This window comes from Pogoniulus pusillus, chromosome 22 (genome assembly GCF_015220805.1).
Source record: "Pogoniulus pusillus isolate bPogPus1 chromosome 22, bPogPus1.pri, whole genome shotgun sequence".
In the NCBI taxonomy this organism is placed as follows: domain Eukaryota; kingdom Metazoa; phylum Chordata; class Aves; order Piciformes; family Lybiidae; genus Pogoniulus; species Pogoniulus pusillus.
In genome coordinates, this window is record NC_087285.1 from 16,825,951 (window position 1) to 16,853,772 (window position 27,822).

The 27,822-nt window shown below is 44.0% G+C and overlaps 1 protein-coding gene across 16 annotated transcripts in view; it reads right to left on the reverse strand.

Annotated features, from left to right (window-relative positions):
• Positions 1–27,822, reverse strand: part of SGCD (sarcoglycan delta) — a 681,477-nt gene that overhangs the window by 21,056 nt on the left and 632,599 nt on the right. For 14 of the 16 annotated variants that reach the window (XM_064161986.1, XM_064161983.1, XM_064161982.1 and 11 more), the window contains 2 exons: positions 15,741–15,864; positions 2,937–3,667 (listed from right to left, as the gene is read on the reverse strand). In XM_064161986.1, coding sequence (XP_064018056.1) covers positions 3,413–3,667; positions 15,741–15,864 — 379 coding nt within the window. In that variant the 3' untranslated portion in view covers positions 2,937–3,412. Of the gene's footprint in view, positions 1–2,936; positions 3,668–13,750; positions 14,114–15,740; positions 15,865–27,822 lie in introns of those variants that run through there. The other 2 variants (XM_064161993.1, XM_064161998.1) reach the window with 2 other exon arrangements.

A 27,822-nucleotide genomic window follows, 5' to 3' on the forward strand; every position in this document is an offset into this window, starting at 1 on the left:
AACTAAAATACTTCTGTTCCCCAGCCTAAGTCAGGCAGCGGCATGGGAATGGAGCTATTGAGGAATGAGAGGTGGGACCTGGAGCCTCCAGAGTGGTCCATTCCTGGCAGAGGCCCTGGCTGCCCACCAACTCTACCCAGCTGCTGTGTGCTGCAGTGAGGGGAGCACAAAACCAAGCCAGAAGAGCTCATTTCAGAGAATCAGAAGGTGTTTTGTGCTTGTCCCCTCCCTACATGCTCCCGCTGAATGGAGCAGAGCAGATGGCCACACACATTCCTCAGCGAAGAGGCAGTGGGGGATTGTCTGCCTCCATCACCCTGCTGCTTATGAGGCTGAAAGCAAAGCCTAGAAGTAAGGTGGCAAAAAAAAAAAATCATCCCTGAAAGTGTGAAAAGGAAACTACCACAGCTGATGTCACACAGGTCTAGTCGATGGCCTGAAGCAGAGCTGTTATGTGAAGGGCTATTCACAAAGCCCAATTTTAAAGAGTGCAGATCATATCAGTAATGTATATTACAATAGCCCAATAGTGTGAGTCAAATATTTAAAGACTACCTACATGCTGCTTTTTATTCTGAAATGACTGCACAAAAGAGCCAAGTTCTAGCTGCTGGCCAGACTTCTTGCTTTTTTCCCTCTATTAAATGAGGCCATATAATTTTCCTCTGGGATCCATTTGGCACTGGAGCTATTTAGGTCTGAACCTTCGTCACTAAATTCAGGAAGATTTCTCTGTTCGGTTTAAAGAGAGAAGAATCAAGGTCATAGAAGTGGAGTTAAAAAGGAACAGCTACCTCTCATCACTGATTTCTGGACACTGGTCATAAAAACAAAACTAATCACCTCTATTTAACAACTCAGCTTCAGCAGCAGTAGCTTGTCTGGGCTTAGATGAAAAATACAAACCCCCAGCTACACTCAGGTTTTAAACTGTTGAGAGGTTATTATTTTACAGAGGATGAAATGGACTCATTTAATCTCAATGATTCTTTTACATCTTTTTTTTTCTTTTTTTGGGGGTGTTCCTCTTTTTCTGTTTTCTATTTAAAACAACACAAAGCAGCAAATTACCTACAGGGGTAGAAAGGAAAGAAAGCAAAAATTGGGAAGCACTCCTGGGAAAAAAAAAAAAAGAAAAGCAAAATACCTGGGAAGAAATTACACATTGATACTTTTCCCAGGAGTTCAATTTTGAAAGACAAATCCTGTTGTTAACTACAGCTTCCCCAAGCTTTAAAAATGGTTAAGATACTGCTGCTCCTGAGCACCACTGCACTTAGCACTGCTAGCGTGGGGGCACTGTGAATATGCTGCTGTTAAGGCTGAGTTTCATAACTGCTCACTGCTTAAATCACACCACATTTACAGGCAGCTGATGAGGAGTTTGCTGGTACTGGGGAAAGATCTGGCCACTGACTGCTGAGGCAGTGCTGGTGCTGCCCATGCAGCTACACTGAGCTGCGTCTCCTGAAGGTGTTGGGAAGTTCTTTGCCAACCTGCTTCTTAACGGGGGTTAATTCATGAATTGTTTCGTTGTCAGAGTTCCACGTTCAGGCCAAGAACTGCAGCTGAAATTCAGCTGAAAGATGTCTTTTTCTTTATATTAAAACCAAAAAAAGGCAAACAGACCAAAGCCAGTGAGTGAGAAAAACACTCTGCATGCCCATGAAAAGAGCACTGAGTGAACTTACCTGGAGCTTGGTAAACAGCAGCCCTTGCAAACTGGTAAACAAGCATCCCCATAGCCTGGATTCTGGCAGTGTCTTCAGCTGTGAGGACTGGGCTCCAACTCTCTGTGCACTTGGAAGGCAGGCACAGCTTTTCAGCCGGATTGCATTCTTGCTCTTCGTTCAGATAATGAACCTCAATCAATGCTCTCATTTACTGACAAAATCCAAGGCGAACAAATTCATATTTAAAACCCAGCTCCTGCAAAATGCCCTCAGAAGTGATTGCCTGGCATGTGCAGAGTCACTCATGAGCATCTGATTAGTTAGCCAATTAAAAGAAGACTGATGGATCGTTAAAGCAGCCAGAGGTTTTCAAGAGGCTTTCTGTGAGTTGGTTCAGGCTCCTGGTTTTTCAAAATGTTTTAATTTCATTTTTTTTTCCCCAGTCTGACTTGAGCTTGTGCTCCTTACAGTGTGTGCAGCATGGGATTTCACCTGCCTCTGACTCCTCTTGGAAAACCTTGGGGCCCTGCTGGTTTGGAGCACAAGCAGCGCCAGATCCCCGCTATGAGTGAGTCATCCTCTTCGAGAGCTTTCTGATGCTCAGGCAGCACCTCAATGCCTGCAAAACTTCTTGGCTGTGAGTTTCTAAGGCTAGGACAAGGGTGAGAAGTTCAGCAAACTGTAAGCAAGACAGTAACTCAACTATCCCCCAAAGGGAAGATTTCTTCTTTTGCTGACAACAGGTTTTCTTCCAACAGCCAGCCACAGAGATTCTCATTCCACCCTCTGCAGCATTTGTGACATGAATAAATCCTGGACATGTTGCTGTGGAATGGATCACTGGTGTGATCCAGTCTGGCATACCCTAAGGACAGTTGTGCTGGGGTAGGTACAGGCTGGATGTTAGGAGGAAGTTCTTCACAGAGAGAGTGATTGGCATTGGAATGGGCTGCTCAGGGAGGTGGTGGAGGCACCGTCCCTGGAGGTGTTCAAGAGAAGCCTGGATGAGGCACTTAGTGCCATAGTCAGGTTGACTGGTTAGGGCTGGGTGATAGGTTGGACTGGATGATCTTGGAGGTCTCGTCCAACCTGCTTGATTTTATGACATATCTATTCCATATGGAAGTTTGAGATCTGATTCATGCTTTCCATTCCCTCTCCCCAAACCACCACCCCCAAAACCCAACAACAACAACAACAAAATACCCCAACCCCAACCCAAAAACCCAAGCAAAGAAAACCCTCTACATCTCTTTCCTTCTTAACAATCATTATTTTATTAATATATTTTACAAGATTGATTGCAGTTGAAATCATTTAAATACAAATTCTTTCTTTTTTTTTTTTTATACAGAAAGTGTAATAAAGTTAAAATAGTTCCTTGTGTAATTCATAGCATTATTGCAATGCTTACAAAATTTTGCATAGAGTGTGCAAGGATTGATGTTATTCCATACAAAAAAGCTTTATATTTCCCCACACAACCACACACATACATAAATTAATTAAAAAAAAGAGAGGGGGAAAAAAGAAGTAGTCAAAAAAAAAAACCCAAAAAGCCAAACAAATCTGAATTTCTTCATGAGAACAGTGGTAGAACTTAAAATTCATTTTGTCCTGTTGACATGATCAAGGTCATTGGTGGTTGGCAGAGGTCAGACAAGGTATTTTACCATCACAGATGAAAACTGCTAGAGCAGGTGGGTCATGCCTTTTATCCTACTGGTGTAGGTTTTGCTTCAACTCACACTGAATGCTGCTTTTCCATTGGGTCTACCTACACGGAGCATTTGTGGGTTAATAGCAATGATTCTATCAGTGTTTGTGCACAAGGAAACTAATTGCAATAAGGGGTGGGCAAAAAACAACCCCAAACCAAACCCCAAAGGAATCTGAGTCAGATCCAGCATGTTGATCCCCCTCCCTGCTCCCACATTACTGCACAGTGCAGGTCCAGACCAAGACTGGGCTTTCAGCTCAGGAAAAGCTCTGACCTAGGGAGGAACAAACACAGTATATGGTAACTGCTCAGATCTGCTCTTTAGGAGGTCTCTGGCACGCTCTCACTCTGTGGTATTTGTTCATCTTAACTTCTGTGCTCACCCTGATAACTCACAAAAAGTGAATTCCTCCAGCAGCATCTGCCCTGTGAAAGACACCCTACAAACAGTGCAGCCCTGCTCTACCATGAATGGGACCAGCAGAGCCCTGGTACCTGCCCAGTGAGACCTTCTTCACGCATAACTCACCAACATGGGTGAACATGCTTCCATTTTCAGGCAGCAGCTTGAGCTGGCAGTGACAGGAAGACTTCCCACAGCTCTTTATCTGCACTCATGAGAAAAGGAAACCCCAGAGGCACAAGGACCCTCCATGCCCCAGGCTGATGCCAGAAGCACCTGGACTATGGTTTAGACAAGACAGCTGAACTCTTCCTTTCGATTTCAAAAGAGGTGGAAACATTTTAGGGCCAAAACCTCAGCTGGTGAAGGCTACCAGTCAATTAAATGGAGGCAGATCCTGATTTACACCAGTGACAGAGTCAAATCCCCATGCTGTGAATGGTCTTGGTGCACTGCTCCTCCAGCCCAGTTTTCCAAGGCAAGCATCATGCCTTGCTTATATTTGTGGTGCAGAGGACCTGGTGATGGAAATAAATGAGAAAGGGCAGAACCACCCACCAGCTTCCCTCACCCAGCAGGCTTTCTGAGCAGAGACAGCAGACCAGAGTACCATCCCCATGGCATCCCCTCGGATGTTGTACTAACAGGACAAAGCAGAGGGGGCTTAAAAAAAATATTCATCAACTCCTTTTGGAGCTGCTGCCAATGATTTCAAGGTAGCCAGAGGCTTGTTAAAAGCAGCAGCCAACAACTACTAGCATGATTTATACCACTCAGAGTGCAGATACTTATCATCTGTAAAATCACTGATACTGCCCAAGCGTTTCACTTGCTGCTGCATCAACAACAGCACCAATACCAAGCACAGGAGCCCAGAGGAAGACTCAGATGAAGACAAAATGATCAGGTTTTGGTTTTGTGAAGGAGCTAGCTCTCTGCTCTGAGGCAGCTGCCCTAGAGCAATCTAGCCGTGATGCTGGGGTGCGGTGGTGTCTGCAGCTAAGCGAGCATGAGGGGAGCTCTAACATCAACACTTTCTCAGCCAGGGGCTGGCCTTTGGTAAGAATAGAACCACCCACAATTATTCTTTTGCTCTCCGGCCTGAGCCTGCCTCAAGATGTTTCAAGGACTTTGTTATGAGGAATTTTTTTTTCTTTTAAATATCAAAGAAACTACATTGCTTTAGAAAGTGATAAAGCATTTAGCAGTAGCAGGCTTTGGAACGCTTTTATCTCCTACTGCCGATTAAGCCTTTTCAACGGGGCGGAGAGGAGAGTACAATGCAACTTAAAATTCCTGTTACATGCAAAGATGCACATGACCTGTGCCTTGCTACCAGCCTATTCCTGTTAGAGAAAATACACTGGAAAAGGTGAGACTTTCCATTTGGGTAGGATCTGATGAAAGGCTTCCAAAAAGCCCTTTTTAATCTTAGAAGAAAAGGCTGTTTAACTAAGGCTGCATGTTATTATCTGAGGCATTTGGTAGCAGGCAGCAATGCACATGCAACACTTTCTCCCAGATTTCTCCTTCTCTTGCTGGCAGAAAGATTCAACCAACTAACCACGAGAGCAACATACAATTATGTATCATTTCACAGTGGACATGTCCTGCCTGGTTTTCTGATACTGATTGAAACCAAACACAGCTCACTCTATGGAGGTGAGTCGCCTCAAGGGAAATCCGTCTGAACACACAGCTACCAGCTGGTGGCAGAGAATCCTAGTGACTGAGTACTGTGTCCAGTTCTGGGCCACTCAATTCAAGGGACATGTTGAGGCACTGGAACATGTCCAGAGAAGGGCAATGAAGCTGGTGAAGGGCCTGGAGCACAGCCCTGTGAGGAGAGGCTGAGGGAGCTGGGGTTGTTTAGCCTGGGGAAGAGGAGGCTCAGAGCTGACCTCATTGCTGTCTACAACTACCTGAAGGGAGGCTGTAGCCAGGTGGGCATTGGTCTCTTCCCAGACAACCAGCAACAGAACAAGGGGACACAGTCTCAAGTTGTGGCAGGGGAGGTATAGGCTGGATGTTAGGAGGAAGTTGTTGTCAGAGAGAGTGATTGGCATTGGAATGGGCTGCCCAGGGAGGTGGTGGAGTCACCATCCCTGGAGGTGTTCAAGAAAAGCCTGGATGAGGCACTTAGTGCCATGGTCTGGTTGACTGGCTAGGGCTGGGTGCTAGGTTGCCCTGGATGATCTTTGAGGTCTCGTCCAACCTGGTTGATTCTATGATTCTATGATTCTAAGGTGAGAGGCTTCCTGGAGTAGCACCATTGCTAACTTTCCCACAGGAACTGCACTTGTAGCACATTAATTTTTCAAGGACTCACACCTCTAGTTCAAAGTGACTTGGATGCAGAATCTCAGCGGTGCACTATGGTTTGATTTTCCTCTTCACTTTGGATAGCTTAAATATGCATCCATCTTTTCCTGTGTATGGAAAGTGTGTCGCTCTTCACAAGGGCACAACGCAATTGGAGTGGCAGGACAAGAGAGTCTGGAATGATAAAGCCTCAGGGCTGTATGTGCATAACCACAGGCTTCTCAACCACAGCTGACTTAAAAGCTTTCTAAACACAAGCTATTCACTACAATTTTCATCAAAGCCCCAAGCCACTGTGGTTATTGTGGATGGAAACAACAGCCTAGCAATCTTGAACAGCCCAAGCTGTAAGTGGTTTCAGTGACAGTAATTCCACTGTGTGCCATGAAAGATCAAGTATAATTGCTAGCATATTTAGTAAAATGGATATTATTAATTTAAAGTATAATAGTGTAAACAGACAGAGAGGTGTGCTGCATTACTGTGATTAGGGTGATGTCTCTTGCCATTTCTTTCCTTTTCCTCCTACCTGCCCTGTTTAATTCATTCCACTCTTGCTTGAATAATCACATCAGTGCCATGTTAGTGTTTAACCCTGCTCCACTCGCAGGCATAAACTCAGCTACATCAGCTGTGAAAACACAGCAATTGCTGGGCAGAATTTACCTAAAGGTCCCCAATTTCACCTCAATGCCACTGCTAGACACAAGTTTTGTTTTTAGGGGTATGTGAGACTGCAAAGTGATAAAAGAGGCTGAGGGAGTGGGAGTTGTTTAGCCTGGAGAAGAGGAGGTTCAGGGAGGATCTATCTCACTGTTGTCTACAACTACCTGAAGGGAGGCTGCAGCTAGGTGGGGTTAGTCTCTTCTGCTAGACTACCAGCAACAGAACAAGGGGACACAGTCTCAAGTTGTGCCAAGGGAGGTCTAGGCTGGATGCTAGGAGGAAGTTCTTCTCAGAGAGAGTGATTGGTATTGGAATGGGCTGCCCAGGGAGGTGGTGGAGTCACCATTCCTGGAGGTGATCAAGATAAGACTGGATGAAGCACTTAGTGCCATGGTCTAGTTGACTGGACAGGGCTGGGTGCTAGGCTGGACTGGATGATCTTGGAGGTCTCTTCCAACCTGGTTGAGTTTGTGATTCTATGATATGAAGATGAGGATCCAGGGGCTGCTGACCACCTGCAGGCAGCCTTGTGCATGGCTGGACATCAGCCACCCAAATATTAAGCAGCAATTTCAGAACTGAGGAGAAAGGTTAAAATGGGGAGAACGAAACTGGTGCCAGGAGAGCGTTCTTCAGCAGCAATGGCAATAAAGAGGTTGGTATTTTCACATTCCAAAAGCACCAATCCAGTGCTTGGCAAAGCTTCCCAGGAACGTGCCCTGTGCTTGCTGGGGTGAATTCTGGATGATGACATTTCAAAATGGAAAATGTCAGCCATAAAAGAAAAAAAGAGCATAGACTCTAACTTTTTGGGGTTTTTTTTGGGGGGGAGGGGTTGTTGTTTTCACTGTATGCACTTCTAAAGTGAAATCATTACGGCAGACTTATTCTTTCTCCCAGAGCAGCCACTGGATTTCCACACCCTATGAGGAGAGGCTGAGGGAGCTGGGGGTGTGCAGCCTGGAGAAAAGGAGGCTCAAGGGTGACCTCATTGCTGTCTACAATTACCTGAAGGGAGGCTGTAGCCAGGTGGGGTTGGTCCCTTCTCCCAGACAACCAGCAACAGAATGAGGGGACACAGTCTCAAGTTGTGCTGGGGCAGGTCTAGGCTGGATGTTAGGAGGAAGTTGTTGTCAGAGAGAGTGATTGGCATTGGAATGGGCTGCCCAGGGAGGTGGTAGAGTCACCATCCCTGGAGGTGTTCAAGAGAAGACTGGATGAGGCACTTAGTGCCATGGTCTAGTTGACTGGATATGGCTGGGTGCTAGGTTGGACTGGATGATCTTGGAGGTCTCTTCCAAATTGGTTGATTCTATGATTCTGCTGGAGTGCAGGTAAGTGAACAGCCTGTAGCATTTACTCCATTTATTTACACTTTCAGCCCAAGATGAGGCCTTTTAGCCTTTCAAATTGTTTCTCCACATTTCAAATTTCAGGTTACCTTGCCCTCTGCAGACATCTTAAGATGTTCCACATTATTTCCTTTTCTCCCCATTAATGAACTCGGAGTCTTCCTGCCACTTTACTCTCCCAAATGCAGCTTTATGATAAACCTGAATGTTTTCCTGCCCAGTTCAAAAAAGCACCATTAAAGTTAACGCATTTCAGGTGTGAGGACAACTAGAGAAGGGATGAATTTCTCTAAGTCTTTGGTCTTTGTCTCGTTCTCTTTTGCAAGGGGAAAAGTTAAAGCCATAACAAAAAAAGAAGACTGGCTTTTGTTGTAAACAAGTTATGTGAGGGTGTACACACACACACACACACTGCTATGTATTTGTGAGTTGTGGCAACAAAAGCTGATTTCCTTCAAGAACATCTGCATCTGCAAACTAGCTATGAGGTGAAGTAACCTGACATCTTCACAGGTTCCAGCTGAGGGAGCTGGGGTTGTTTAGCCTGGAGAAGAGGAGGCTCAGGGGTGACCTCTTTGCTGTCTACAACTACCTGAAGTGACGTTGTAGCCAGGTGGGGTTGATCTCTTCTCCCAAGCAACCAGCAATAGAATGAGGGGGGACAGTCTCAAGTTGTGCCAGGGTAGGTATAGGCTGGATGTTAGGAAGAAGTTGTTGCCAGAGAGAGTGATTGGCATTGGAATGGGCTGCCCAGGGAGGTGATGGAGTCACTGTCCCTGGAGGTGTTGAAGAAAAGCCTGGATGAGGCACTTAGTGCCATGGTCTGGTTGACTGGAAAGAGCTGGGTGCTAGGTTGGACTGGATGATCTTGGAGGTCTCTTCCAGCCTGGTTGATTCTATGATTCTATGACTCTCTCTTTAACCTTGGAGCAGTTTCTAGGGAGGTGTTTTTTTTTTTTCACTTAGACATCACTGCATATGGCAGATGGTATTTTTAGGCTTATGCCTTAAACTTCTTTTGTTTGTGAAACATGGTATTTATGATTAAAAAGAAGCCCACACTTCAAAACACAACTGTTCAACAGCACATGCCTGAGCTAACCAAACACAAAGCACTCTTGCACATGCTTAGTTTTCTAAAAATATTTATGTAGGGAAGAGGCCTCATACATATTTTAGAAGCTGTTGGCTTCCCCTTGTGATGACTTCTTTTAGTGTTAACATTTCTTTGTACTTTTAAGCTACCCATTTCAACTGACTCCCTCGGTAATATACTTCAAAAGTGAGGAAAAAAACAACCAAACCACAAACCCAACCCCCAAACTAAAAACAACCACAAAGAAACTTGGAGAATATATACAGTTGTTTAGTCAATATCAGGATCAGCTGCTTTTACTAAGGGAAGATTCAGATTGGATGTCAGGGAAAAAAAATCATCACCACGAGGGTGGTGAGACACTGGAACAGGTTGCCCGGGGAGGTGGTGGAAGCCCCATCTCTGGATATACTTAAGGCCAGTTGGATGGGGCTCTGAGCAATCTGATCTAGTGGGAGGTGCCCCTGCCCATGGCCAGGGGGGTTGGAACAGGATGATCTTTGAGGGCCCTTCCAACCCTGACAGTTGTGTGATTCCTTTACAAAAGGCATCTTCCCTCACCTATGACAGCAGAAAGGTCATTCACTGCGTATGGATGAGGTACTGGTGCCAAGTTCCTGACTGCTTACTGGAGTGGTGCATTTAGAGCAAACTGAACAAGGCTTCAAAGCCCTATAAAGTTAAGAGTTACAACACATAAAGGCATTTATGAATGCTGCAGTATTCACGGTTGCCCAAGGTGTAGTGACATTATACTATCATAGTCCCTAGATTAGCATTTCAATGCGGTTTTAGTGCTCCAAGTCTCAGCGCAGACCTGCAGCAGGAGTCAGTCCCACAGCCACCCTGAGGGCTGCCAGCACTTCTGCTGCCCTCCGAGCTCTGAGTTGTCACCTATCCATCTCCTGTCCCAGCTCAGGCCACGAAGTCGTTGGCATCTCTTGCACTGAGCTCAGCAGAAACAAATTCAGCATCCACCCCAGCCTTGCCTTAGCGTTAGGAGGTAAAACTAAACTCTGACTTGAGACCAACTGTATCTCCCCAGACAGCAAACGCCCACCTGAACAGAACTGCAGGCCTGATTCACAAAGAAGTACACAAACTCTCGTCTGGTTCTGGCATTTTATCTGATGAAATTCCAGCCAAGGAGCCTCCAGTTTAAACGAACTCAGGGAAAACCAAGCCTACAGGTACAGCAACTGGGAGGGATTTCTGGGAAGGTGGGAGGAAAAGGGATGCTTGTGCATTTGCCTTGTCCAACGGGTGAGTCAGCCACTCCGCAGCAGCCCCCAACAACAAACTGAAGCAGGAGACAGCTGGATGAGCTTACATGCTGTTTTGTAAACATGCCTGTGTTCTTTTTCCCCCTAGAATCTCAGAAACACACTGCTGTCTGCTCTGCTTTGCTGCTCACTGAGCAGCAGGGGACTAATCAGGTGGCCAACACAAGCACAGGCAGCATCATCTAAACTTCTCTCTTAAAACTCAAGTGGGGCTCAAATGATTTAGGAGTCTCTATAAGGGGGCAGACTTCATTGCAATGACTCCTTGTCTTTCAACACAACATCAATTTTCATGCCCTTTTAACATGGAAACACGAGTGTAAAATATACTGAATCAACCGGCATTTCCTTTGTGTAGGCATCGTTAAGGTACCCTTTGCTCATCTTGGAGAAGTCTCTGCAGTGTGGCACAGATGCAGAAGATTGTTCCCTAACAGCAACCCAATAGAAAATCAGACCAAAATAAATGGCTGAAAGTCCTTAAGCAGTTTTATGGCCTCCAGGATAGGTGATAATCTCATCCAAGAGCCCAGCTGAGAAGACCAATCGCTTATGATTCATTTGTTGGGATGGAAATCCTCCACAGAGCAGCTAGAGAGTGCATGGAGATGAGGACAGAGTCATGGGCATCTTGGGAGCAGAGCATGGAAATAAGGATGTAGCATCCTAGGTGGGTCAGTCCCTGTGTCCAGCCCTGCCTTTCTCACCAGCATTAGCACCCCCAGGGGTCAGAAAGTTAATGTGACTCATTTTCTATACAGGGTGATGGCTTTAGACTGAAAGAGGGTAGATTTAGATTAGATCTAAGGAAGAAATTCTTCACTGTGAGGGTGGTGAGATGCTGGAACAGGTTGCTCAGAGAAGGTGTCGATGTCTCATCCCTGGAAGTGTTCAAGGTCAGGTTGGACGGGACTTTGAGCAACCTGGTCCAGTGGAAGGTGTCCCTGCCCACAGCAGGGAGGTTAGAATTAAATGATCTTTAAGCTCCCTTCCATCCAAAACCCTTCTGTGATTCCATGATTCTCTTCCTGCAGCACATGTCTTCACAACTGCTCACATGGCATTTGTTTCTGAATAGGACCATGCAATGCCTGCTATAAAGAGTTGTGACTGATATCAAATGAGGCAGAGAAAACAACTCTACAGTGAATGTACGACTATGAATGGGACTTCAGTCGTGGTCCCAGAGGTAAGGTACACAGACAGTATTTTGCTATATTTAACATGGTAAAAAAAAAGGCTGTATCACTCTAGATGCCCCTACAGTCTTAATGCATTTCATTAATATCTGTTTTAAGTTGCACAACCAGTTCCCAAGACACCCTCCTTTCCCTCCCCCCCCAAATAAACTAGTTTTAATAACAAGATAAATATGATGTGCTTCTCCTTGCTGAGTGCATTGACTTAAGGCATAGGCACAATTCCCCTCTTTGAACAGAGATGGTAAAGTCCTGTGTCCCAATACAATTATTATCCTGGGTGACCCTTTGCATTCAAACATTGACTCAAGACATAATAATTACAGGAACCACTCATTAACATATAGTTTGAATTCATTAATTAATCAGAACACATTACTGAAATAAAAGCAGATCATTCAATCCTATTTCAGGAATCAATTTTAAGGGAGGGCTGCTTTGTTAGGCAGCAACAGATCTAATCTAAACTCCATAGAAATCTTTCCTTTGAATCCAGTCAAGATTTGGGTTGAGATAGAACAATTAATTGAAGAAATAATAATAATAATAATAATAATAATAATAATAATAATAATAATAATAATAAAAAACCAACCCTGGTACTCTCCAGACCACAAGAAAATAGGTAGGAACTGTTAAAAATGGAAAAGGACAAATTAGTTCTGAAGATATCTGTCAGCTACATTTTATCTTGAAGATAGCCTGAAGAACAGCAGCTTTGCTTTGCTTTGCTATCACTATGGATGGGCACAGATCTGTCACAGTTGCATATGAGGTAATACTTTCAAGAGCATCTCAGTGGCTTAGAAACCTTTTTATGTCCTTGGACGTTTTACTGCGACTTGGATACTTTTGCAGTAATTAATGTATTTGTTTTTCAAGGCTTTTTACATGCACATGGATGCAATTATGGGTCAGAATTCAATGATCTGGGCTCTTCTTGTTATTTTTTCCAGAACTTGAGCAGTGGAAGTAATGTTACCAGATAAGATTTCATGTTTTATCCTGCCTGTAAGTGATTCACAGACTGTAAACTAAGGAAAAACTTACAACCGTGAAAAAAATTCATCCACAAAGTTTGCAGGGCTCAGGTTCTAGAGGAACCAGCATCCAAAGCCCTTTGCTTTCCAGTAATCCACCTTTGTACCTATCTTCATAAATCTTAAACAAAATATCAGTTTCATTGTCAGCATCTCTGAAAATTGCAATCTCCACCAAATCTAAGTGACCTTGGAGGGTATATGCTGAAAAGAAAGATGACAATACAGCACCTGTATTCCACACTCCTTTTGTGTGAATGCCTCTGTGTCTGTGGGCACAATAGGGTCATTTTTTTCTGTTTCTATAGGTATTGTCAGGCAACATTCACAGCTTTAATCTCTTGAAACTCAAAGGTGCTAATGGATCCGGGACACCAGTTAACTAAGGAGGTTCTGGGTCATAATTTTTTCCTTCCAAGAACTAAATGCAGTGCCAATTTTGTTAGCACGTAGGTGACCTTAGGGTAGGGTTAGAGCTAATGTGTCATATCCGAATAGCACAAGGCAGCCTTGGCCATGCACAGGCAAGTCCCAAACCTCTCTAGTAAAACAGATCATTATTCCAGCAAGATCTGAACTTCTCTGCTGCAATCCATTTCTCACATCAGGCAGCCACGCTTCAGGTGAAAACTGAAGTGCGCGATCTAATCTCAGGTATCCTGGATTACTCTAGTATGGGTAATTCTTGGAGTTAGTTTGTTTCTTTTCCTTATGCCACTGATTTAATGGTGCAAAAATAATCAGAGATGCTTCTCTTCCCTTTGTATGTTGATGGGTCTACACCGGTTCCAGGGTGTTGCCCAGACAGCAATCCTATTGCTCCGAGAACACGATCGAAAAACGAGGGGCGATCATTAAAACTATACTAATACAGAAGGGTCCAGAGGGGCATGGACTCCAAGTCAGCAGATTGTACCAGTAAATTTTGGTGTGGGAAAGAGAAATGCTACACAAATGTAACAGGGTCACCCTGGGATTCCTTGTACTGAAACATCATTTTACACAGAGGATATATATATATTTATATATCTATTTTTATATAGCTATTCACACACACGCGCGCGCACACACAAAAAAAGTCTTTGATAGGCTTTCTGTGTTCTAGTAAAAATAGTTGGCAGCTGCAATCTGTGAGACCAGAACTGGCTTTTGTGCTGCCTGTGATGCCCCACCACAAATTGTCTCTCAAAGGCAGACGCTCGTATTTATCTGGCAGGTCGAGCTGGTTCCTGCCTGAGACAGAAATAATCTCCCATTGGGACACACACAGAGCTCGTAGATTTTTTGCCTGGACCCTGCAGAAGAGGAAGATCCTTGAGGCAAGTTAGGTAGTTTGATTTTTGCAGAGTTCAACGTTATCTGAAGTTGGATGGAGGGACAGAAAGAAAGAGAGAGAGAGAGTTAGTGGCGAGCTGTTATTTTTGATCTCGTGTTTAAAGAAGCTTCCCTTGGACAGCTCAGCAGCTCCAAAATCTGAGTAGGCAAGCCTATCAGGATGGCAAAGCCTGACACAAATCTGGGGAGGGCAGCCTATCTGCCTTTACCATCAGCCACCTAAGACCTCCAGTTTGTTTCTGCTAATCTGCCTATCGCATCTCCTTGGCTTGTAGTGTCCTGGGGCACGCCTGTGTATGAGCTAACCCAACCAGAGGTACCCCACTGCAGCGTGGGGAGCACCTATGGTTTACGTCCATGCAAAGACTCTGCTCCTCCAGCAGGACTTCTGTCACCCCACTGCTGGCTTGCAGGCTCACAGTACTGTCTTTTATGTATATTTAATGTACACATGTAACACCTTTCTGTACATTAAAAATAACTTACATGCCATGAGAGACCTGAGCTTTTCCTGCTAAAACAGAACATAAAAGGGAACATGTGGCAGCTCTCAGACACGTGGCATGGCTGAGGAGGGCACAGTGCGATAACCTGCACACCAGAATATTACAGGGTGACTGACAGTATTGGCTCTTATCTTGCAATTACAGTAAGGCTCCAGTTTAGAATCCAACTATCTAATCTCTTGAAGGAGACAGGTCAATGTATGCATTTTTAAAGCAACTTAGTGTTAAAAACATTAAGGCGAATGCCTTGGATTTCAGTTGCAGTATATTAGGTAGGAAGGGCTGTATGTGTGAGAGGGTTTTTTTTTGTTAACACCCATGGTCTGGGTATGGAAGGTCTTAAAATGCAAGTATTTAGGACAGGAACTGCAACAAAAAGCCCATTCTATTAATTACATCTGACACTAAGATAGAAAAATGTGAGCCTATGTTGGAGCCCTTTTGCTGGGAAGCTTGAGTTCAACAGGAAGATCCTGACGAGGCTCTTGGTAGATTCCCCACCAGAAGCTCCTCAGCCACATCTTTTGGTGTCTTCTATCATTATAGCAGGAGGAGGGGATGAGAACCATGTGCCCATGCATTTTTGAGACACCAGAAGAGGCTTAACTCAGCATCTATTCTACTTTTGTTTTCTTATCAGCTTTAGTTATTCTTAAGCTTCCCTTTGGAAGCTTCCCCAGCGCAACAACCTGTGCCTCCTGATGCTCCCTTTCTTTCCAAGATGAAAACATCAACGACAAAAGCATTTCAGATCAATAATGGTATATTAAGCTCTTCTTGTATACAAAAATGTATGATAAAAGATTTAATTATGTTGGCCAAGTAAATCTCAGTTTAAAGTGACAAGGAAACAAAGAATTTAGGAGCACTGTGTATTTTACAGCTGCATAAATCTGCTTGAACAACAGATGCTATTATCCAAGCACTTTAAAAATAATGAATCAGCCTTTGCCACGGAGCAAGGCTTGTTTGCATGCTGTGTCCAATCACTGCTAGCAGAAACGAAGCTAGGAAGTCCTGCTTCACCAATCCCTCCACACCAGTGGCTCAAATGGAGCTGGTCCGTGACTCAGAAGGCTACCAACCTACAGAGGATTTGTGGCTTGGTTTGTTTTCTGCTGCAAGTCTCAATGTCTTTCACTTACCTCTCCATCTTTGGATTCCAGCCTGAGCTCTGTCCTGCACGTGGCTTTCAAGCTGCCCGCCTCGGCGTTGATCTCGATGCCTTTTGGAGCTTCCATCACCAGAGCCCGTGTAGGTGACTCCAGTCTGTAAGAGAAAGGGGAGTTGGAGAGCTCGGTGCCTCCTATAGTCATGCTTTATCTCAGGCTCTCATCTTGCAAAGCTTGACCATCCACTGCATGGCACCTTAGGACCTGCTGAGGTTCAGATGTGTGCCTGGTCTAGTCAGTGGAAAGAATTCATGCCCACTGTAGTAGAACACTCCACAAATCCACCCTGATAATGTTTCACATCAGCTTTGCTATGCTTTAAGTGCTGGGGCAAGATACAGAGTGCAGCAGATCTGCTGTGATCAGCTGGCTCATAAGCAAGGTCAGATTTCTAACTCGCTGGTGCTAACTGGGGTATTAGCAAAGCTTTAGTACCTACACAGAGAGTGCAAGCACTTGTCTTACTCAAGCCACTGGTCAAGCAGGAACAAATCAGTTCTCCAGACTTCCTACAATGTGAGGATTGGAAGTGTCTAAGGCCATAAGAAAACTGATGAAAATGACCCAGCTGAAGACCTCAAAAATCTTGGTCACAGCCAGGCCCTCCTCTAAAGTGCTTTGACCTCTCCTAGCCAGGGATATGACAACTCTGTCATAGCACTAACACAGCTAAACCTTTTAGTTCAGGCATTTGGCCTTAATGCTGTAAGAAGCAGGAGCACAAGGTTCACTCTTCCATGCTGATAATCCATTCATAGGTTTGTATTATACTTGTCTCTTCTCTTCTCTATAATACAGTCTCTTATGGCCTTCTCTATTGAAAATGGCTATAAAACCCAACTCTCCCTCTTTGGGAATATCCTCTTACTTGATTTCATCACCATTTATTTACTGTACTACCACAAAATCTAGGCTCTGATCTCCTCAGGTGAAGGATGTAGGCACAGAGAACAGAAACTCCTCTGCTTTCACTGCTCTGGGCAGGCAGCACAGACAGAACTGAAGCAGAGGGCATCACACAACCGCTGGGGTTACTTGGGCAGCTTTTAGGATTTGCTTGCATGACTGCAGAGGCACTTCAGCTGTTTCTCTGCTCTTCATATATAATCATTTGTGCAAGTAAGTGTATTCTTAAATGGACTCCTGCTGGTACTGAGACAACATTATGGTAGAATAAGGGAATTCAGCTATATTTATTGCAGCCAGCAGTTCAATAAAGCAAAGGCACAGTTCCCTCTGTGTGGCACTTTTCAAGTTATGACTTTCCTCCTTGTTGGTGCCTTCATATGGCTGCTTTCTGAACACCCTTCCCTCATGAACTCAAACTCATCTGTAATTTCCTGGCTGACTCTGCTAAATCTAAATTTCAGTGAAGAACTGAGGCATATGAAGCCCAAGGAATGAGCATGGTCTTATGGTTAGCAGCTTCTGCACAATCTTTGTGAGCTGCTTTTTCTTTGCTCTCTGCAGGGAAGTTACATCTCATATAAACCTTCTTCTGATCTCTCCACTGCTATCACCCCCTTGGCTGGTTCCTGTACAAGGAACCTAAGATTAAGACTGCTGATACTTTCCCCCCACCCCCTCCTTCCTGCTTGAATTGCAGATTGCATGGAGGGGAAAAACCTGCAAAGAATGATTGACATTAAATAGTGCTACTTGGCAAATGACTCCCTCTGACCTTCCAATTGCAATAACTGCCCTTCCAATATCTGTTAGAATTCCTTTATGGTAAAAATAGCCACAGCACTCAGCCTTAGGGCTTGCACATGCACTCTGGTGGCATTCATTATGGTGGCTTAACTTGTTGTCTGCCCCATGCCATCCCTAGAGATTCCTGCCCTTGGGCACGGTGTGTTCTCATACTCTGTGGTGCAGCTCACAAGCTGATATCTACTCTAAATTAGGAAGGACAATCTGCTTGCACTATGTACCCAGGATCCAATCTGCAGAGGCTGAGATGCAGGCACATACTCCCTCCTGCCACCTCTGCTCCAGAGGCAGGAACCTCCAAAGGAGAAGCAGAGAGCTGGTGTCAGTAATGTCTTAAGTCATTGTAGTTAAATTCACCAAAGGATATGTCCAAATCCCAAGACAGCTGAGTTAATCTAAGGATAAAATAATTCCCAGAACCATGGCCAGGTGATTCTTCAGCTCTCCAACAACTCAGCAACTCTTTAATTTCTCTGATGTCCTGGCTGTCTCAATATATTTGTTCACCTGTTCATCTTGTAGCTCTTCTGCCTACTGAGAAATAAATCTTGTAAGTGCAGAACAGTGTTTGGACACTACAGTGCAAAAGCCCTCATCTGCAGCAGTGGCAGCTCTCAATTCCTGCCCTGTACTGCAGCAGCCTCCCAGTTCCACACCATTTTTTTACTGGAGAACACAGTGAGCTGGGAAATTGGTGTTTGTCTTCCCATGGTGGGGATGGATCAAGAGGGACCTTCGCCTTTCCCATATGCACACAGGTTCCCATAACATTAAATCAAGTTAAATTCATGCTTTGAGCAAGCTATTGAGTACCTGAGAGTCTGTTAGATAACACTGTCCCAAAGTTTCATTCCCTTCTCATATCTAACAAAAGGACTGAGTTGCTTTCCCTTCTCTAACCAATGAACACCTACAGGCAGCACAACAGCATCTTACAAGCACTGAGGACAATCTATGCAATTAGACCCATCCAAAACCCTGTAGGGCTTCTTGTGTCATAGAGGTATGAAGGACCCTCTTGAGCATTTCCTGATAGTCCATAGCTCCAACGCTGGAGCTTTGCTGCTTCACAACCTGCCCCGCTCCCTGCAGCACTGACACCCACTCTGTCATCCTAAATCAGTAGTTCAGACAGTTGCAATCTTGCTGGTATGCTGAAATGAACCCAAATTTGCCCCTTTAATGCTAAAAACACCATTTTGAGGGCCAGGCTTGCCTTCTTTTCAGCAGAGCCTTAATGGTATGGAGATGACTGCAAGCACTGCAACAGCAAAGCACAGCTCTTTCAGCAATGAGAAACAGGCTTGTAGCCCACATGGTTTCACACTTGTGCCATGGGTTTAGAGTCTGACTCTCCTCTCTCTTCCATGCTCAGTATCACTGTAACTGTTTGCATGGGGCTTTTGTCCCAGTTTATGCTTCTGTAAACAATGAGAGAAAGATCTTAATAATTTTTTTTCCTTAGCATTTGAGGGGCAGATGATTGTAAAGGATTTAATTTGATGACTTTCTGATATCCCCAATGAATCCCTGAGACACTTGCTTTTAAACCAGGACTAGAAAAATCTATGCAAAGCCAGAGAAAGCAGTGGAGGATTTTATGCTCCAGGGAGTTTGAGTAATGTTTACTGAATACTTTCATTTGAAGCAAATGTTTAAGAGACACTTTGTTTTTAAACCTAATTTTGTCTTCCAGAGCAGAACCAATTTGGAGACTAATAATGAAAGAAAATGATTTAGTGATGAACAGATAATTTGTTCAAAATCAACATTTGTTTTCCAGTGAGGTACTCTGGAGCTTTCAGTAGGATTCACATCTCCTGGTTAGGTGTAAGCCTGCACTTACAGCAGTAGGCTGGCAAGGCGGCTGCGTGAATATAGATTGTTTCATTATTTGCTCCTGCTCTTGAATTTTCCATCCCAGCAATTGGCACATAAGCCCTTTTTATTGACCATGGGTGCTGCTTATTTTTGCTCCAATATGTCTAGGACTGAATTCTGACCCCTCTCTCAGAGCTGGGCAAGGAAGGTAAATTCACCACTATCCACAGAGTAGCAGCTTGCTGAATTCAGGATCGAGATATGATGTTGCCATAAAATTGCTCCTGTCTCACCTACAGTCTCCTAGTAGGTGGATGAAGAGACATTCTCCTGTCTGGGTGATTACCCACAACACAAGAACTTCTCCTACAAATCCCAGGTGTCAAGTAAGTCCAAAATTTTAAATGAAAAGCTACAAGTAACAGCATTTTCTGAACTATCAAAGGACCCAGGTTTCACTTCCTACAACAGGTGTCAGGGGCTCCTGAAAATCCCATTGAGCACCTAAATGCCATAACAAATCTGACCCTTAATCTCAGTTCTTAGTTCTGCAACAGAGGTAATAGCACTTCCCAGCTCCACAGGGAGGATAAAAAGATAAATATATTAGTGGTTGTGAGGCAGTTACACACTGTAATAACTGAGGCCAGGCAAGTACCATAGCCAAAGATAGATGGTTGGCAGATGGGTAACTGATCTTTCCAAAGCTGCAATATTAGGCTTTTACCTTCAAAAATACTGTTGGTCTTGTTCCTCCCACTGAGCACACTTGGCCTGCATATCAATGTGTGAGATGATGTATGCAGAGGAAGCCTTTCTGCAGCACACCATGCTTAACAGACAGTGCTAAATGTGCCTCTTAAGCCCTTTTACTCAAACCTATCACTGAAGCATCTCACATTTTACAGAGAGGTGATGACACGTGGGCAGCTCACAGTGACTCCTCTCCAGCTATCGCTGGAAATTTTGTGCTCCTGGGAATCAACAAGGAAGAAAGAATTTTCTGTGTCCTCCCTGCTCTACTTTGAAAACTTCAGCAATAATTTAAAGGAGGCCAGCACTGGAGATTGCATTGTGGTTTCAGTGAAAGTTGTTCTCTTGGAAAGATCATTACTTACCCAGATTTCCAGGTTTCATTTCCTTCATCATAAACAGTCACATTAATCACTCCAGTACCATGGACTATAGTTCCTTCTTGTCCCTCCCTTCACCCACTCTAAGATACTGTGCTATTTTCCTTGCTGTTATTGGAATGGGCTGCCCAGGGAGGTGGTGGAGTCACCATCCCTGGAGGTGATCAAGATCATAGAATAGAATCATAGATTTTTTTTGGTTGGAAAAGACCTCTAAGATCATCCAGTCCAACTGTTAACCTGACAACACCATGGCCATCAAATCATAGAATAGAATCAACCTGGTTGGAAGATTATCCAGTCTAATCCATCACCCAACCCTGTCCAATCAACCAGACCAATCAACCAGATAAGACTGGATGAAGCACTTAGTGCCATGGTCTGGTTGATTGGCTAGGGGTGGGTGCTAGGTTGGACTGGATGATCTTGGAGGTCTCTTCCACCCTGGTTGATTCTATGATTCGATGAGCTGCCTTTGGAATTTGGGGAGAAGAGAGGCTATTACAGATGCAAAAGCAGGAGCTGTTAATGTGCTTACAATAAAGTGGACATAAAAGACTAACACAGATAATTCAGGCAGGAAAAATATTTGCCAGGGTTCAGCACTGATGCAAACTGGACTTGCAATTCCTTGCTGGTAACAAAAGCTGCAGCACAGCAGAGGGATGATCTGCTGTGCTCGTTGAAAGGAGTTAACATGAGCTGGGGACCTATTGCTGGCACTTTAAAATGATTTATTACTTTTAAAAAAAAATTTAATATTTATTTTTTTTTTAAAAGAAGGAATGGCCTCAAGCTTCAGAATTTCTTCTCCTCAGCAGGATTTTGCTGTGTAGGGCACTGATTTTTCTGGCAGTATGGAAACGGGAAGAGACATTTACTCTCAGCAGGCAGCAATGCTTATATACTCCTGAGTTTACTCTCAAGAGGAGCATATGAGGCAGCACTGTGGTAACATGACTTAATTTAATTTTGCTAAAAACCTCTGGACTGAGCATAGAGCATGTATTACTGCAGCTGTAGCCCATTACTTCTAATGACTCTAATTATTTCTTATGGTATCCATCTGACCAGCTATAAGATTTCACATTGAGCATAAAATTAGCCAACGTTACCACTGTGCCTGCTCACATCTCATGCAGTTGGTAAATTATGCTAGCAAGTAAACGTAGAGCTCCATCAATTTGGTGGTAATGAACCAGCATCTTAGGTTGAAATTTGTGTTCAGCTTTATCTGCCTTGTTTCAATGAAATCAATGGGATCACCCACTCACAGTCACACTTCTGACTCTATTATTTGCATGTTATCATGTATATTCATAGAACAAAACACAGTAAGAACTGGAAGTTATTTGGCTTTTACTGGCTTGCAAAGAGAGCAAGCTTAGTTTCTAGGCCTACAAAGACTTAAAATAATAACAATAGCAGGTTGGACTGGATGATCTTGGAGGTCTCTTCCAAACTGGTTGATTCTATGACTCTATGAATATTAATTTATTATTATTATTATTATTATTATTATTATTATTATTATTATTACCTTTGCTGGAGAAGGAACAATGAGTTGGGTCTGCACTGACCTGGTGAAAACCTGTAAACCTCAAATGATTCCAATTTTAAGCAGTCTTGTAATCTCCCAGAGAGCAAAAGACTCCACCCTGAGCCCTACCCTGTGTCATTAGATCTCCTTCCTACTGGAACTGCCATTTTATGAGAACAAAATAAGGTAAAATACAGCAACAGTGAGCTTGACATGGAACAAGGAAGACTTAAAAGAAAAAGGAGCTGGCCCCAGTACATCAGAGTGAGAAATTAAGAACAAAAGGGGAGAATGTATGATTTGCCCAGGGAGGTGGTGGAATCACTGCCCCTGGAGGTGTTGAAGAAAAGCCTGGATGAGGCACTTAGTGCCATGGTCTAGCTGACTGGCTAGGGCTGGGTGCTAGGTTGGACTGGATGATCTTGGAGGTCTCTTCCAACCTGGTTGATTCTAGGATTCTTTTTCCAACATCCCATGATTTTGACATACATGGCCCAGCACAAAAGCAGTAAGTACTCTGAGAGCTTATGGAAGAGATTATCACTAATAAGAAAACATGTATCTGTGTTATTTATTGCCTAGTATTGACATAAATCTTCTTCTCAATTGCATTTTAATGAAGCACACCAATTACTGTTTGAATAGGGACATCTGATTGTAGTCTCAATCACCAGAAACAAATCTTGCTTATGGAAGGTTTCCAGGGTATTTTCTTTAGAAACATTAATTACAGAAGTAAACAAGGCTATATTATTATCATGTCACCCCACTGCAAAGCCTGCCTATTGCTCTAAATACTGTTTGGTTTGAGAGCATGTATCACTGTACAGTTTCCAGTGTTTATGCTGCAAATTTAATAGATGAAAATTCCACTGCAGTCCCTACTCTCAAACAGATTTTTATGGCTGTTGGTCCAAAGCCTCATGTAATTCTGAATGTGATCTAGTGCCCAATGAAGGAAATTCCTATCAGCTATCATCCACAAACCATGGTTAATTCCTATGGAAAATCCAGTTAAATCTGCCAGAGACCTGCCAGAAGAGGTCTAATGATGCTTTGCTGGAAAACACATTTTCCTAATTGAGCTAGAGATGTCTGGTTCAAAGGGTGCAGCGACTTTGCTTCTCAGTATTTGGGCAACACAGATGCTAAAGAGATTCTGTACAAAGCTCAGTAAAGAGAAAAAAAAAACAACAAATGAAGGAAATATGAATTAACCTTCTCTTTAATGCTTGTGCTACTTTGAAGCTAGCTAGAATGTTTTGGTGAGAAGGATTAGATCACAGGCTGTGAAAGAGAAAAGCAATGATGATGTCTAATTCACTCATAGGCTTGCTGAGATGTATAACAGGAATCCAAACACAGTAAAGGAGTCCCTGCTTCTGCTGGAGAGCTGGGAGCTGCATTTTTTTTCTCTCTCTAGCCTCTTTGCATTTCTCTGATTAATCCACTTTGCTTCCTAACCCCCTGGCCAAATCTCCATTCCTCCCTGAGACTGGGGTAAGGTTGAGAGGGGTGGGAGCAGGTAGAAGGGAGGTTGGGAGCCCCTCCTGGGGACTCAGGTTTCTGGGAGGGCAGTTGTGCTTCTGTATTACCTTTTTCCTTGTATATTTCTGTCTATAACTGTCTATACTGTAACTATCTGCTTGTATATTGAGCTAAGCTGTAAATAAAAGCTTCATTCAAATTTCCAGAGCTGGCTGAGTCTAGCCTGGATGATTTCCAAAGTGTGTGTGGGGGGTGGGTAACACCCAGACCACCACAATGTTGCTCATAAGCTTGGTCACAGAACCTTGTGAAGAAGCTACATAAGTAGTTCTCCTTGGATTCTGCAAGTGTTGCAGTCCCTGATGGATGGATGAAGACCTGAGCATGTACCTGTGTGCTTGCTTCATCCTCACCTCCTGGAGCACTGAGTCGACCAAATCCTGACCACTTCTCTCTCCTTCAGCTCTGCTAATTCAATCCCAAGCTAATGCCTGGAATCTCACTTTCCAACTTTCCCTCCTCTTCATTTATTTATTTATTTGTTTATTTCTAAAGCAGAGCTCTAAAAGCTGCAATACAAAAGGAACTGCTTCATCACAAGAAGTGCAATGCATTTGCTGCTCTTTTGGCTAACTTTAGCTTAGTGCCAAATGAACCAGTTTAGACATTTTTCACTTAGTTTGAGCCACAGGTACTGTGCTTAGGGAACTTTTGCTAAGCAGAGTCCATGTGAAAACAATACTGTCCTGACCACACACTGGAAACATCTTAGTATCTCTTCAGAGTATAGTTTTGGGAGGAGGGCTGAGTAACAGAGCAGTCTGAAATCATTACAGAGCAGATCAAGGCCAGCACAAACCCTATGAGGAGAGGCTGAGGGAGCTGGGGGTGTGCAGCCTGCAGAAGAGGAGGCTCAGGGGGGACCTCATTGCTGTCTACAACTACTTGAAGGGAGGTTGTAGCCAGGTGGGGGGTAGCCTCTTCTCCCAGACAACCAGCAATAGAACAAGGGGACAGTCTCAAGTTGTGCTGGGGGAGGTCTAGGCTGGATGTTAGGAGGAAGTTGTTGGCAGAGAGAGTGATTGGCATTGGAATGGGCTGCCCAGGGAAGTGGTGGAGTTGCTGTCCCTGGAGGTGTTGAAGAAAAGCCTGTCTGAGGCACTTAGTGCCATGGTCTGGTTGACTGGATAGGGCTGGGTGCTAGGTTGGACTGGATGATCTTGGAGGTCTCTTCCAACCTGGTTGATTCTATGATTCTATGATTCTGTATGCTCAGCTAATGCTCAAGGAAGTTTGGAAGGGGTCTACACAAATGAGTAATCAGGAGTTTGCAAGCATGGTACTGGCTTGCAAGACTAAGCAGGTGAGAACCAATTTCCATTTTCCTCTAAAAAAAAGTCTTTCCTCACCAAGAGTTCAAGCATATACCTACCCTCAGCACCCTGGAAATGCCTTGTTGTAGTCTTCTACAACACTTTGCACTAACTGAGGATTATTCAGAGTACTAAAAAGCAGCAAACTAGGAAAACATAGAGAAATCCAAACACAGTTTTAAATGCTTTGCAATTGGCTACCATTCTAAACCATGGGAATTGCTGAAGAAGATGCAATTGTATGAGCTGTCCTAAATGTTTTAGAGTTTAGGTGTTTAGTTTGGCTTTTAGAATAACTTCTGGAATGGTTGCAAGGACCTAAATAGAATATTTAGAAGGGAAAAGCAGAGATCAGACAGAAGACTCCTAACATAGGGAGAAAAATGTACCATGTAATACTATTGAGACCCGGTTTCATTATGAACTCAAGAAGTGGTGAAGGGTAGAGACTGCCAAAGAAAAGAAGTATGAGATTAATGTTTAACAAAGTAGAGGTATGGCTGAGGAAATTAAAATCATCCTCATAATTAAAAATTTCTGTTGCTTATAAATCAAGGAAAGAAATTATCATAGAAATTGGGAGATAGTCCAGAAGGATGTGTGGTAAATACAGATGTGGTTTAAGAAGCTGATGTATTTAAGTGGCCAGGCAAGGGATTTGGGGATGTAAAATGAATTATTCCTGGTTTAAGTGTAGGTATGACTTCAACTCCCCTCACTCAATGGGTTGTGAGCAGATTGGTCTTGCTCTGAATCTTTCCTGTGTCTGACAGACCCAAGCAGAGAGCTGTCTGCAGGATTAACTCCATCCTGTTGTGCTCAATCTTTTGGGCTTAATTGATAAATTGGAACATTCAGAGTCACCAGTGTGTCACATGGTGGGAAACCTCCATGTAGCAGAGGAAGATGCTGTGTGGCTGGGGGCTGCCGTCATCTCTTGGCAGAGGTGTTATCATCTGAGAGCATGGGTGTGAGTAGTAAAACCACAGCTACTGTCCATAGGTCAGATGGAGAAGATTCAGCCTGCCAGGAGCCAGCCATATGAGACATTATGAAATACTAGAGTCAGCTTTGGCTGAAGGAAAGTGTGAGTACTAGGAGGATGCAGCCAGGCTCTCCTGGGTGATGCCCTATGCCAGGACAAGGGGCAGTGGGTGGAAGCTGAGGCATAGGAAGTTTCATTCAAACATGAGCAGGATTTTTTTTCACTGTGAGGGTGAGAGCACTGGAAGAGACAGCCCAGGGGAGCTGTGGAGTCTTCTCTCTGGAGATATTCTAAACCCACCTGGACGTGTTCCTGTGTGATCTGATAGAGGTGATCCTGCTCTGGCAGGGGAGTTGGACTGGATGAGCTTTGGAGGTCCCTTCCAGCCTCTGATATTCTGTGATTCTGTGAAAAGCAAAGGACGGATGTCCCCTCTCCTGGCATGATCAGAAGTGGGATAGTAAATGACATGCTCACCGAGCAAGCTGAGCTGTAACTAAGCCCTAGCACTGCCACTGACGCCACTAATTAGAACTCACAAGCCCTTAATGAATTTTATTACAAAAAATTCACCACTAAATGTCTTACAACTTAGGTAGTCTGGGTCAGAATTGGTCAAGTAGTGGTCTGAAAGTTCCTTCATAGAATCATAGAATCATACAGGTTGGAAGAGACCTCCAAGCTCATCCAGTCCAACCTAGCACCCAGCCCTATCCAATCAACCAGACCATGGCACTAAGTGCCTCATCCAGGCTTTGCTTGAAGACCTCAAGGGACGGTGCCTCCACCACCTCCCTGGGCAGCCCATTCCAGTGGGAAATCACTCTCTCTGTGAAGAACTTCCTTCTGTCTGTGTGTCCTAATACAGCATGGTCATGCCTCTGTTCCCACTGACCACTGCTTCTCTGTGCAGTAAGCATGGCAAAGGAACAGACTCCTCAGTCAGATGTGCCAGATCTACTTTATATATAAATCACATTAGGGGTATTTTTGCTTGTCTGCTATACCTTGTTACATAACTTAGTGCAGTACAATAAAGCACACTGAGAGAAGAAAGAAAATGCTCTGCCTGTGGGGTGCATTAATGAGCACAATCATTTCAAACATGGAGGAGAATAATTACTTTTCCTGTTACCATAATTGCCTAAACCACAAATGCATTTTTCAGAAACAAAGGTTGGGCTGGTGTAAGTTTCTAATTAAAGGTTGAAAGCTTGTAATTAAAAGGCATAAATTGGAAGAAACCCTTTCAAACAGCATTACAGAAGAGGCTGCTAAAATTGGGTATTATCTTGACATACTGTTGCAGACCCAGGGAGGAATAAATGACATGGAAACAAAGCACTGCAGCTCTTCACTGGGGCCACTGACACCATGTGCTACCTAACATAGAGTCACAGAATCAACCAGGTTGGAAGAGACCTCCAAGCTCACCCAGCCCAACCTAGCACCCAGCCCTGTCCAGTCAACTAGACCATGGCACTAAGTGCCTCATCCAGGCTTTTCTTGAACACCTCCAGCGATGGTGACTCACACTGCTGCCATCAGGAGTATGACAGACATCACCAAGTAGGTCTGTGGGGCCACTAAATCTCCTAGAAGCTCCAAGCCATTGGACTGAGTAGAGAGACAGCTATCATGTAGCCTGTAGGTAACACCTGAGGCTCAAAAGGGCATTTTCCTGAAGCTTTATGGGCTTCTGCATGGTGGCAGCAGGAGAAAGGTCACCTCATTGGCCTCATCTGATGGAAAGATGTGAGTTGAGTCAGCTAAAGCTTGCTAGATTAGCCCATAAAACATTTGCTAACATATAGACATTACACAGTGCTCTGCAATTACATCCATGTACGTGACCAACAGGTCAATTCAGGCACAGTTTGCAGGTTTGCCCTGCTTTGGAAGAAGGTGGCATGAGCCACGTCTGGTTTTCAGGGTGTTAAATAATCCTGCTGAGCAGACCAGCATGTCATCACTGACAGAGAAACTACTGTCACAGGATCAC